This window comes from Mytilus trossulus, chromosome 1 (assembly GCF_036588685.1).
Source record: "Mytilus trossulus isolate FHL-02 chromosome 1, PNRI_Mtr1.1.1.hap1, whole genome shotgun sequence".
In the NCBI taxonomy this organism is placed as follows: Eukaryota; Metazoa; Mollusca; class Bivalvia; order Mytilida; family Mytilidae; genus Mytilus; species Mytilus trossulus.
Window position 1 is genome coordinate 38,332,971 of NC_086373.1, and position 14,541 is coordinate 38,347,511.

General features: G+C 29.6%; 1 protein-coding gene across 6 annotated transcripts in view; it reads left to right on the forward strand.

The window, feature by feature from the left end:
* The first annotated feature begins 2,281 nt into the window (after positions 1–2,281).
* The window catches only part of LOC134723827 (kinesin-like protein klp-3), a 54,975-nt gene continuing 42,715 nt past the window's right edge, over positions 2,282–14,541 (forward strand). Inside the window, exons 1-3 of one of the 6 annotated variants that reach the window (XM_063587381.1) lie at positions 2,282–2,322; positions 6,052–6,401; positions 10,300–10,323. In XM_063587381.1, coding sequence (XP_063443451.1) covers positions 6,063–6,401; positions 10,300–10,323 — 363 coding nt within the window. In that variant the 5' untranslated portion in view covers positions 2,282–2,322; positions 6,052–6,062. Of the gene's footprint in view, positions 2,346–2,437; positions 2,993–3,468; positions 3,492–6,051; positions 6,402–8,062; positions 8,402–10,299; positions 10,324–14,541 lie in introns of those variants that run through there. The other 5 variants (XM_063587384.1, XM_063587376.1, XM_063587390.1 and 2 more) reach the window with 5 other exon arrangements.

A 14,541-nucleotide genomic window follows, 5' to 3' on the forward strand; every position in this document is an offset into this window, starting at 1 on the left:
ATTGTCATATGCATTCAGTCGCAACGGTTGCTTGTTCGCCTCATTAGCCTCACGGGGGGGTCTCTTCCTATATAAAGGTATATACATATGTGCCGCTGGAATGGGTCCCTTTTTTGCTCCGTCAAATATATCAATGGGGTGCAATTTTACCGAGGAAATATATCAATAGGTAGTAATTGACCGATTGTGATATATCAATGGGTCATAAATTTCAGTTTGTTGTGCAACGATCTTCACTGAATTTCCCAAACTCTTTGTCATTAAAATTTCCACATCTGCTGAAACTTATTTACACAAGTTTTGATATTGATTAAATTAAATTACACTGCCACAATTAATAATCTTCAGTAAATTACGCAGTAGATATCGAACCTTTTGCACTAGTTGCGTAACACATCGATTTATTTGCAATTAATTTGTTGCGTCTATTCTCATTGACATTGATTAAGATTAAGATTGTATATGCATATAGGTACTATTTGAGCTGATAAATATATGAATGGGTTATGATTTCGCTGTGAAATATATGTATAGGTAGGGATTTCACAATTATTCAATATATGAATGGGGAGTGTTTTTAAAATCCCAGCTGCACACCTGTACCCAAAATCCCATGTTGAGACCCCCCCCCCCCCCCCCCCCCCGTGATTAGCCTCTTATCATGGCTTTCTGTCAGAGTCTAACTTTCTATTTATCTTATATGATTTTCGCGAAAATATCCAGACATAAATAAAATAATAACTATATTTCAAGTTCACTCAAAATAACTGTCGTCTTAATTTTTTGTATGTATCTTGTCTTGGTCATTTTTGTATATTCAAGTTATATTTTCTCTGAGGCTATATTACAGTTTTCTTGACAATAGACCAAGAATCACTCAAACTTCTTTAATATGATTATCATAAATTGATTCTGAATTATGAAATAATTGTGACGTTTCCTCAACGTATTCAGAGTGATCATCAAGTTTAATTTTTGTTTGTAAATAAATTAATAAAGCCGACCGTGCACAGGCACTTGTTTCTGTCAATATGGGGTTTACTATCCATGCCAGTGTTTTTTTTGTACTGGTATGGATAGTAAACCCCATATTGACAGAAACAAGTGCCTGTGCGACCGTGATTTCTCAACACCCTTTAAAAGCAACAAATTAAAATACGGACTTTATAAATCATGAAAATACCACGGTAAATAATTTAAACGCAAAACTGCCTAATAGTAAGATGTTAACTTTTCCTGAGGCCAGGGAGTTGAAACCTTATTTCTTTATAATTTTAAATTTTACTGAGATGAATACACATATACAAAGTTTGTAGTGTTAAATATGACGCCAAATTATTTGAGCAGTACAATTAAGTTCAATTCCATGCAAGTGAGTTACATATTGATCATTACATTGATTATTTAAGAAAATGAAACAAAATCAAGTCTTTTTCAGCAGAATAGTTTTTTGCTCCGGAACTGATTATCCACAAGCAGATCGAGGTATCGACCCCATTGCTGTAAAAAAAAAACACGTTCTGGAATTACCTTCGACAGAGCCCACTTATAAACGAGTTACGGAGTTGCATGTTGGTCTTTGGAACAACTTAGCAACTGGTTTGTATAGGGAAAACGGTAGTATTTATTCTGCCATAGGCGACAATACTAACATTTTCTAAATTTACCAGTTTTTATAATAAAAACTTGGATAAAACAGTTATATGTGGTGCTTGTACTTTTTTTTTACTGTATTCTAAAAATTAAAGCCAAATAGTATCATGACCAATTTCCAAAGGAGCTGGTTTATGTTATCCATGCCCACCGTCATTTTGCACCAAATTTATGAAAATTTGGAAGCCTTTTCAAATAATTCTCTAGAAAATATTTCAATAGGTTTTAAAATTTATATTGTTAATATACAAACTGCAGTTATTCATAGATAAATAAAAAATATAGTGTACCCCTGGGAACAGTATATCTAACGTTATATATATGTTCCTGTGTACCCTTACATCCAATCACAGCGCTCATAAGTTGACTTCCTTCACCTGTCTTGGGTACACAAAAGGCGAACCTAATGCTGGGAAAATGTAATACTACCGTTTTCCCTATAACATGACAATGTAAAATAAAATTATTATGTCTGTCGTGATACAAAAGAAATATAACTCCGTTTATAATTTAGCGGGAAACGTTACTTAACTCTGTTCAATTTGGCGGGAAGTTGCTATCCGTATTTATCTCTTGTCGGGTCCGATGTGGTGAAGATTTTAAACAAATATATTCAGAAGGGAAGTCAAGAGTGTGGAGAAAGACAAGACAGAACACAGACTTGATATGGTGCATAATAATATAAAAACATGGTAGTAAATAAAACAGCATAAACCTTGTTTAATATGAAAACCACCTGTTTAATCTATGTTAAAAATAGGCTTGACGATTCACTCGTTCTCTTTAAACAGACTAAAGACCTAGACCATAATTGTTTACATTTGCTAGGTAGCGAGAAATGAAAGCTATCTAATGAACCAATAGATACACTCAGAAAATACCAAACCAATCATGTATAGCATTTATACCAATGACGTAAAGCCGATGTACAGACAATATCGAGTAGATCTAACAGTTTTTAAACTATCGATCTTTTGATTTCGTGTATTAAGTTGATTTGTGATGACGTAAAATTACATGGCCCAGTGACCGGTACACATTGGTGTTCAATAATTAAAGTTTTTAATGTAAAGACTATGTTATTCATGGCTATCCTTAAGTGTTCGGATATATGTTGGAATTGTGGGTTTCTGTATTGAATTAGGAAAAGGAAATATTCTTATTTTGCTGCAATACACAAGTCTAAAATTTTATTCTTACCGATTTGTGTAAGGTGTTGATATATTGGGATATACTTTGACAGGAAGTTCTAATAAGTTTTACTTAATTTGAATGTGAAATTAGTTCCTTTAAAAGCATGTGAGCAATTAGACAATCCTGATAGATAATCTAATTTATGGTAAGTACTTGTGACATTAATGAAATCATTGTAGTGTGTAATTAACAGACTAATCCTTTCCAAAGATTTGTATAGTAAGACTACATTGTATACATGTACAATTGTTTTAATTATCATTATAAAACCCCTGTGTACATGGGTGGAATTTTAGATAAACAGATTTTTACTGTATTTTTTATGGTGAGTTCAGGTTGCTGATTATTTGTAAATAACATGTTTGGAATTAATGCCTTTCAACATATATATATGCATGTGTACATTATAAAAAATTACATTTTATCCTTAATATTTTATGTTTTACTAAAACTAAGTTACATATTTAAACCAAACATATTTTTAATATTTTATAAATAACTACGCATTTTTAAAAATTTACCTTAAACTAGGATATTTTTAATGCAGTGACCCTGCAAATAGGTTGGACTTCTGAAGAAGAAGAAATGTACATAATACATTGTGGATAAATTCAATGTGAAGACATGATAGATGCATGTTTAAGGTAGATAGTGATTTGTTGATTGATTTGTAGAACTCTGGACTGGATTCATACGATATTTGTTTTTTATAATTCAAAAATGATAATGCCTAATACATGTAATACATATGCATGTATTTAAGAAAAATGAACTCAGCTGTTTTTTCAATACCTCCTGACAAGAGTGTAAAAAGATCAACATTGGAAAGTAATATTTATTTTGTGCTGCTACTAGAAAATAGAAAATGCACTGACACTTCTGGTTCTATTAAAACTATTATTCAAATTAAATTTTATTGTATCAGGTTTACTTGATTTTTATGAGAGACATACAATCCATTATATTGTTAAATGTCTTGTTTTTTCCCTTTAGATAAGATCAAAATAAAGTATAGTACACTGAAATGTATGTCTTTTTTATTTTCTGAAGGCATATATACATGTATGTATGCAATTATTGAAACCCATGCATTCATGTATATTTTCATATTATTATATTAGAATTAATATTAAATCTTTACAACTATTTATTAAAATTCATTATTTAAAATTTTGATCTGACGCTGTACATGTACATCATGTACATGTACTTGTACTTGTACTTTAATGAATCTTCTCATCTTACTGTTCATTTACATGTTATCCCTACATTTGTACATGTTGGTTTCACAAGAACAATTGTTTGTTGCACTAAAACATTTGTCATGTGTTGGTTACACATGAACATGTGCTGGTCCCACAAAAAAAATAGTTGCTATATACACTCACAATTTCTTTTTTATATAAATTAAATTAAAACATTTACAAATGTAGGTTGGCATATCATCAACTACTCGTTTTATTTAAGATCTCAATGTATTTACTGACCCTTTTAAATACGAAATTAATTTACACATGTATATTAAGACATTTACTAGTACTTAATAGTTTTAAATGCTACACAGAATCATTTAACAATTAACATTTATCAGATATATATCTTAAAAATTGTCTAAGTGGACTAACACTTGGACTTTTTAAAAATTTGTTGGGCCAAAATAAATTTTCATCCTTCTCAGTCCAGTTCCTTAATTTATCGAGTAAAAAACTCACTCAGTTGTGTTAGACATATGGACTTGACTATGCATGGTAAAAAATATACATGTACATGTATCAGACATTACAAATTAGGTCAGGACTTACGCAATTACTTTTCAAAAACTATGATTGATATAGACAGAGGTTGCAAAAAACAAAATGTCATTTAAATATCTTATAGAGATTTTGGGAATACATCAATTATGAAATTACAAAAAAATAAAGGACATTTAGAGGTCAACAGATGTTTTTCAAATTGTTCAATAGTAGACAAAATGTAGGTGTCCATACAATATATATGTCAAACTCAATATGACCCAAAACCTACAAATGTATATGGAAAATTGAATAAATTCAACAGAGACTGAGTCTGTCAAAGAACTGCAGTCAACACTAAGTTCCTTAAAGGTTAAAGACATGCTAAGGACAAATAAAGTAATAACTATCTAAACACAACCACCTTCAAGCATGACTATGTTCCTGTACTTTCAAGAACATGTAACATTACATAACAAAAATCAGTTAAGAAAATAACACTTTTTCTCTGTAAATTATATACATGTATATCAACCAAAGTAAAATTCTTATGTTAAAATTAATGAGAGAAATAAACAAATTTGCCTATTTGGAATTATGGTTTTCAATCCTATTCATGGTATTATATGCTGTCCTACTATTTATACATACATTGTACAGTTGTACATGTAGATGTAAGAAGATGTGGTATGAGTGCCAATGAGACAACTCTCCATCCAACTCCAAGTAATAATTTGTAAAAGTAAACCAATATATAAAGGTCAAAGTAAGGTCTTCAGCACAGAGCCTTTGCTCACACCAAACAAAAAGCTATAAAGGGCCCAAAGGAAATGACTAGTGTAAAAACCATTCAAACGGTAAAACCAACGGTCTAACCTTTTTAAAAAATGAGAAATAAGAAACATTTATGAACCACATCAACAAACAAGAACCATTCAACTTCAAGTTCCTGATAAGGACAGGTGCAAATTAAACAAATACCAATGTTTTCAAAATTGAATGTTGAGAAAAATAAAAAAAACATGCGTCATTTGACTTCTTTCTTTATTCTAATACATGTACATAAATTTGTAAAGCAACACTCTCCAAATTTGATTACAGACCTCTTAACATCAAGACAAATTTCTGCTATATTTACAAGTGTATATTGCTTGAACATGTTGAATGTGGTGCTAAATTGCAAATAATCTGACATCTCATATTCTTATAGATATATGTACTGTTTTAATTTGAAAAAAAACCCCATCTTATCTTGATTTTAGAAATTTTATTTCTGACATACTAGTAAGATGGTGTTTCAATATTCTCTGTTTACGAGGATGCTAATTAATGAAGGTGTGGATAGAACATTGTAAATGTATTATCTTGCATACAAGTACAAATGTACATGTACATGTACAAAAAATGTATGTAAACATCATGTACAAAAATATGCATGTTCAAAACATTTATTGTCATTTTATGATTTTAGCATTATTTGCCATGGGAAGTGGTGCATCTACAGAAGATGGCTCAAGTAGGCCAAGTACTGTTCAAAAGGTCAATGTGAAACCAGTGACCAACAATAACAATAAAAAAACTACAATGAATTCCAAAACCACACCAGCTGCTACTCCTAGGGCAAATGCGTCAACACCACGAAAAAAAGAATTTCAAGAAGTTGAGATGAAAAGTAATAATAAACCTAAAGAAACCACTAAACCAAGCAATAATACATCTAGTCGTCCCAATCAGCAACAGAGCAGTCGAAAACCCGAGGAAAGTAGTGCAGCTGCCGCGAGTGGGGGTGGGGGATCAAGAGGGAAAGGAACTCAGCAACAGGTTAGTACATGTATGCTTTCTGACATGTCTCATGTACATGTAGTTAATTCTCATTAGAACTGTATCAATGCTTTTTATTTAGTTAAATGACATTGCAATGTAAAGATACATGTGTTCTGTTTTAGACATGAAGTAGATACTCTAAAGCAATAAATATTTGTTTATTTGGTTTATTTTACATTTTTGTAGATTACAGATAAATAATACATTATGCAGTTAAAAAAAAAGGGAAAAAATGCATGTTGTCATTTTTGATTTTTTTTATCACTTTTAACAGATTGTGAATATTCAATACCGATATTTTAAAATAAATTCTCATTTTCTGTAAAAAAAATTACCAAGATGGAAAGAATTTATTCATAAGCTCAGTATTGATACATTATCTCAATTTATGAAATTTTCTCTACTTTCGGGTTTTTATGTACCAGTACATGCATGATTTTAAGACTTGCTATATTTTTTGTTTACATGTACATATTACTGCGTTTGTGTTTTACTCTTTAATATATTTTTATCAGTGTTTATACATACATGTGCCATGATAGAAGAAAACAAAACTTTTGAATAGAAAATATAGGATTATTTTTTAAAATCATAAAACAGTATAAAAAAATAATGCCTAAACGATAAATTAGTCCCTAAAATCTTGCTTACAGAACATTGTGGCAATGGCCAAAAACTATGGTGTAAAACATAAAACACACTGAAATAAGCTGTTACTAAAACATGCATGTTTTAACATAGCTGTTACAAACATTTTAAATAATTGCTTTATTATAAATAAAAAAAATGAAATAGAAATACTTTAATTTGTACATGTACATGAAATTACATTATTAAAAGGAACATTTATCATTATTTTTTCTTAAAAGAATAAAACAAGAGTTTATTTTAAAACTTCTACATGTACCTGTCAAATATAGTGTTATAGATAATCCTTTAAACAGAAGTTTCTAAGACATTTAAGTACTGTGCTCTTTAAAATGTAAAACTTTAAAAATTTAGAGGTAAAGAAATGGTAAATTTTATATGTTTTTAACAAGTTAAATGTAAATTAAAAAAAATAATTATAAAAAGTCATAATGTGAGAATTTAACTTAAACAGCTGTTATTAACATAACTCATTTATGCAATGTATGATGTACACATTTAAGGTCAGAATTCTTTGCATAAATCCTGGTTTCAATAGATTTTCATATCAGTAACTTTAAGATTAGTCGATTATTATTCAACCATCTCTTCCCCCCTCTCCCCTGGTGGTTGTCTATTTTTTAACTGTTAAACATTTAATATTGGCCATGCCATGTCTTTTATAGCTTTCTGTATGGTATGGGGTTTACTCATCCTTAAATGCTGTACATTGTACAGACAGTGCTCTGTTTAATGTTTACATTCCCATTGGTCTGTGGATGTATCTCTCATTGGTTTTCCTACCACATCTGCTTATTTTTACCAAACAACATTTTAATGATTTTAATACCCTCTCCCTCTTCCCCCTTATCTATGAATGTAGATAATAAATGAATTTGTGGAATGGCTACATGTTTAAAGTTGAGTTAGTAATCTGTTCAAGATGACCTACATTTTACTGAATTATTTTACAGCCGAGGGTTAAAAATCAGGTTAAACTTAGAAAGAATATAATTTCAGATCTAATTAGAAATATTTGTTTAAAATTAGGACATAATCCTCTTTAAGCTGCTTAGAATCTTGAATGGCATAAATTAGTACATGTATATGTTACATGTAATCCTAAAAAACGTGAAACTTAAATGTCCCAAAACAAAAATATGTGTATGGTAGTCATGTCTTGATATTTATTTTCAATTCATTGTTTTAAAACTTAAACGAAGGCTGATCAATAATTAAATGGTTTTATGTCATTTTAAAAAGAAATTGAAAGTATTCCTTGGTCCAATAAGTTTGTTAAAAACCAAGCTAAACTCTTTGTTCTTTGAAAAGATCTGTTTACAATAAATCAATCACACCAAACAATGCAGGTACGTTTATTTTTGAACTATTGCCGGTAAATTTAAAGAAAAGATAGATACTTTTGTGTTTAAGAAGATAGTTTTTATAGTATTCCCTAACAGCTCTTTACATTTTGATTTTAATTGATTTTGGCATTATAAATCTTCAGCAAAGTAAATATATTTTTGAAAGTGCTTCCTCGTTGCACAGTTTTGTGATATAGTGTACATGCATAAATGGTTGGAACGTCTTGATGGAATTGTTTGGGTCTTGGTTTATAAAAATAACAGCAAAAGAAAAATATCAGTAGAATTTTATAAAATAGACTTTGGGGAAGACAGCCTTGAATTTTTGGTTGTTAAAACTTGGAAATTGAAAATTTTTACTAAATGATTCACTTAAGTTTAAGAGCACAAATATTCTAAACATATAAAAAAAACAGGACCGAGATTTTTTCCCATTAACCAAGAGTTAGTTCAGACTAGGTAATTTACAATTGCTGCAAAAGACAAAATTACTTGACCATATCTATTTTGTAAATATACTATAAACTCTTTATGATCAAGATGTTTTCCTGTGTCTCCTTAAGAACTAGGCCCAAATATTTCACGTGGCATTTTTCGAGAAAAAAATAAAATAAAGAAAACAATTTGAGTTGGTCTTGTCGTAACATTTGCATAAGATAAGTGATTTTAATGTCAACTGATTTTTATTTTATTGTAGGCGAGAATTAAGACATTGTAAATCTCATGTTCATTTAATATAAGCAGTTCTTTTCAGTGCAGAAAATTTACCAATGTTTGACCTCTAGGTTAATTTTTTTTAATGTTTAACTGTTCCATGTTTTATAATAATGATTGATCTTTAAAGTAATTTTTATTGTAACTTGACTTAACTGTTCAAAGAAAGTTTTTAAATCATAAAAAGTTTGTTTTATTTCCATTAAAAAAAATGACTTATAACACACTTAAGTTGCAAAGTTATATTACAATTCTATGAATGATTAAAAAACATGACAATTAGTTTAAAACCAGTGTAACAGTAAGAAAGATTGATAGATATTGAAAAGAGGACAACTTTAATGTTGAATAGAACTTTCAAATTGATCACTACTGATCGACATTTTTTCTTTCCTTTTAAAAAAAATTGTAATGAAGGATAATTATATTAGAAAAAAATATTAAAAGTCTTGTACCAATGCTGTACACTATAATTTTATAAATGTTTGACAAAAATGGTCTTAATTGTGATTAAGTGGTCACATATGTTTAAAAATTTGTCGAACAGAGCAAAAAGTAGACACAGAAATTTACATTATGATATTTAAAGTTTTATTTTTTGGGAGACACTGCTTCTCTCTTAAAGTTGATTGTAGACACACTGTCATATAAACTTATATCTTTGTGTGACAAAATGGTCTTAATTGTGATTAAGGATGTTCGCTGCTCAGTTTCAAAATAAATAACTTTTCATAAAACTAGTATGTATTAATAAGGAATAAATTGAGGAATCAAAAAAGCCAAAAAAATATAGGGGTCAATGTGTGTTTTCATGATATAAGCCATTGAAATTTTGGCGGGAAAATGTTCTCTCTTGATTTTTCATAGCTTTATCATTGACCAGTTAAAGTTCTCAAATACTATTAAAAAATAAATAAAATTTTATAAGACTTTTACAAATGACTTATAATTATACATGTAAAAGATTTATAAAAAGAAAAATAGGGGTTCATGGAGAATTTTTTTAAGGCATTGAAATGGATAAAACCAGAGGATTATGAAAATCTGACAAAAATTCCAAAACATGACAAGCAGACATCCTTAAGTGGCCTCTTATATGTAAAAATATGTCAAAAAGAGCAAAAAGTACTTGACACAGAAATTCACATTATAATATTTTAAAAAAAAGTTAAAACAATCTATTTTAGCAAAACAGATCTGAAGTTGATGAGGTACATGAAGTTACACTGCATGATAATTTATTCCTTATTGAAAGTTAAAGATCAATCTTCAGTAACTCAAATCATACTTGTAGATGGCAAGACTTTGAAGTCACATTATACATTTAAGAATAGAATTTGTATGTAATTTGAGAAAATGTAATCATAGGTTGTTGCTTGGGTAAAATCACTCTTTCAAAGCTTTAAACAAAGAGGTAATCTGAAATTGAGATATTCCTGTAAGAATATAAAAAAAAGAATATTTTTAATAACTTTTGTTGAATTTTATATATATATGACATTCATTTTGCCATCTATAGGTATCTTCTATATGATTCTTCCTGTAAGGGAGTCTTATAAATGCATGTACTGTTACACTTCACTTTAAATCATGTTCATATTAAAATGTGGCATGTCATTATACTGTGGATTCATTATTTTTTGTAGGATACTAATTTTTCATGGATTTTGTGGATGATAGGTAAAAACACAAATTTAAATGTTCCTCAAAGTACAGATTTTCTATAGGCTTTATCTCCATTCTAAAGACTTTGCCGAAACCACCAAATTAAATATCCTCGATAATATAATATTTACTTGATTCATGAAAATTGGTGACTACGAAAATTAATTAATCCAGTTGTTCAAACTCAATTAAAAATCAAATATTTTCTGCACAATAATTTTTGCATGTTTTTAAGATGTATGTTCAAGATGTATGTGTTCTTACTTCTTTGTGGTGTTTACACTTTCTGTTTTCTTCTTTCTTTTGGTTTCATAAATCATCTTTATTGATAATCAAAGTGGCAGTTCATCAAACCAAACAAGAAATTTATTGATATGTTAGAATGACTTAAAATTCTATTATTATAATATGTCTATTAATTTAAAATGTGTGTATTTATTTTAATTTTGTAGAAAGTGGTAAAGGATTTATTTTGGTATACTCGTATTGTTCTATGTTAGTGATAGCTTTAGTCTTTACAATTATGCTTACTCCTTCATTGTAAAATATGGTGTTTTTTGGCTTTTATGAAAATAATGTAGGAGCTAGTCTAATACACCTTAAACGCTAGTTTTGTTTCATGGATGACCTTGCCATTATTAAGCATTCGTTGTTAGTGACACTACATGTACAGAGTTCACGAAATCTTTTTATATCTGGTGGTCCCTGAAGGAAAACTGTTGGTCGTAACTACTATATCTATTACAAAATACTAAAATTGTGTTGGTTCTTTGTAAGTTTAAGTGGTAAAATCTCTCGGACCACTACTTTTTAAGAACTCTGCATGTACGAAATGTAATAGTTTGAATATTCTTCTCAACTTCAAAATTCATTTTCACATGACTCTTTCATGTTTGTGTCCGACCATGACTAAAATAGGGCAAGTGTAGAATTTTGCTTTTTCTGGTACGCATGTGCATTTCGCTGGCAACCATCAAATGTATGTACTTTAATTTTGCTTGAATGGATTTAGAGGCCATTGTTGTACAATACTGTCATTTACTTATCAGTTGTAACTGAATATGTTGGAACTTAATTTAACTGCAAATATCATTGAGTTATTTCAATTAACAGGAAAAGGCTTATAGGATAGGTTTTCATCTATAATTGTGCATTGATTGATATTTTACAAAAGCAGATCTATACATTTCACTTAATATGTTTTGACAACCTGAGGGCAACTTTTAGAGTGAATGATTAAGATTGATGGCATATTCAAATTTATATTTATGGATTATAATAAATAAGTAAATAGGCTTAAGTGGTGCACTGGAATCGTGATTGAATATAGGTCAAATTGTAGAACTTTAGACAATAGGGGGGTCAAAGTAGTAATTAAAAGATAAAAAAATCTTAAATTTACATACTGGAATAGGGTTCATCAACAACCCTATTTGAATTAGTTGAATGCCATCCTGTACCTGTGCCCGGGGCCCCCCCTTTTAGGGGAAAAATTTGGTTGCTTATATATATGGAATCACTGAAGCGTGACTGGAGCAGGCCCCCTCTTAGGTCAGTCAGTGGGCCCCCACTTATGAAAATTTCTGGATGCGCCACTGAAAAGATTTGTATTGAGGAATGGCATACATTAATTTTGTATGTGGTTAATGATAGGTATTGAAGATGAGTGTTACAATTAAATCTCAGTCAGTTTAAGGGATAAAATTTATTTAGAAAATAAATCTAAATGTAATACAGTAGGAAAGTTGGTCATAATAAAAACTAAGAAACTTGATAAATAAGAACTTCTATTCTGAAGTTACGATGAACCAATACAACCTTCTATATTGCAATAAAGTGCTCGTTTAAATTAGTGTAGTTCCAACATGCTAGTTTTGATAAAAGTCTGATGTAGTAAGCTAGAAAGTCAACCAAATGCTTATGACTAACTTTTTATATCTTTAAATAAATTACTAGATCTGAGTATATTAGAATACATTTGCCAGGCTTGTTCATATTTGTAAAACTGGTTTTTTTTTTAACTTTTAATTTGTTTCAAGTTTACATGCTTCACAAATATGTACAATTTATATGGAAATTAGCATTTTTGTAATACTTTACATGTCTAGATGTGGAAATGCTTTTATCATACTCTTAATTTTTAAATATGCATTTGTAATCTGGGTTTTGTAACATATTGATACAGTAATTTACTATCCTTTAGGAGTTTTATTGGTTATTAAATAATGATATGAATACCATCCGTGAAGAGTTCTATTGGAAAGCTTTTGAATAAAAAGGCATGCACTTCATATTTAAGAAACCATATGTACTTTATTGTTAAGTGCTCACAAACTGTACTTCAGTGGTTGTTGTCTTGTTTATCTTTTTATTATTTTGTTCATTCTTCTGTCTTGTTGGAAATCATACCTCCCGAAAAGGTTCACATCTATTGTGATGATGTTTAGCCTGGCACTTCTGTCCTAGCCATTTTAATATGAATATTTTGTAAGGAGTACATGTCTATCTGGAAGTTGTAGATTGACATTTACCCCTGCTGACCTGGTCAACCGCCCTCCAAAACAATTGTTCTAAATTGTCTAGAACGCTGCTTTTAGTACATTTGTAGTACATATACATTTACAAACATTGAGTACAAATTTATTGTTTTGTCCATTGAAAGAGATTTTTTTGTATTCAAGATTAGAACAGGATAAAGAAATAATCAAAAATTGCATTATTCTATTTTCATTGTTTCCTTTAAATGTTTTGCAGTATTCCGCTGTAAGTATATACAATGGTGTATTGGGAAGATTTGTGCATTATATAAATATGTGTCAGTAGTTTAATATCGTCACAAAATACAACCTTGATGTGCAGGGCAAATCACAATTGATATCAATTTATAATATCTATCTGATTGTTGTCAATTTAATTGGTTTATTATTATGAGTTAACTATGCAGAAATTATGACCTTAGCTTTTAAATGACCTTCACATTTGATTGGGCACACCCAGTTTTTGCAAAAGATCTATCAAATCTCAGCAGACGTCAGTACAACTTTGAAAGATTTGAATGAGAATTATCAGTCAATTTATGCTTAATCAAATGAATATCATAGTCTGTTGTTTACGATATCTTTTGTGTTAAATATTCTTAGAAATTACTGCAATTAAAAATGGAAGAACAAAAATATTATAAAGTTGGTACAACTCCTATCATAACAGTTAATTACTCTTTCTCTGTATTTGAAAAGGATCAATATTAAAAAAAAAAAATTTGTTTATAAACTAGTGGGAATTTTTTCTATGAGCATCATAGCCTACTTAGCTTTTTAAATTTTCTGATAAAAGAAATACCGTTTATGAGGTAAAATAGTCTGTTAACAACATATTACTGTGTTTTACACATTATTTTGTCTAGCACTTTGCTGTAATCATAATCAGTTTAAATATACAATTACTAGATAGGTTGCATTGTAAATATAGACAATGGTATTTCCAAAACAACTCCCTCTATGGCTTTAAATGTGCCATTGTTTCCATGAAGTTTGTGCTATTGTTACGAGAAAGTTTTGTAAGAATATATACCCGTATGCTCTAATGTATTATTCTAAGGGCTGTGTAGAGATCATATCCGGGGACCAGCACGTAAACAAAACAAAATATATCTATGAATATTATATATCTCCCAAAAAGAAGTGAGGTTTGTGAAACAGCTATATTTACAAAGTGCAACATACTAATCTTTGTGGACATGGTGTGGTGGTATCAGGCTGCACCTT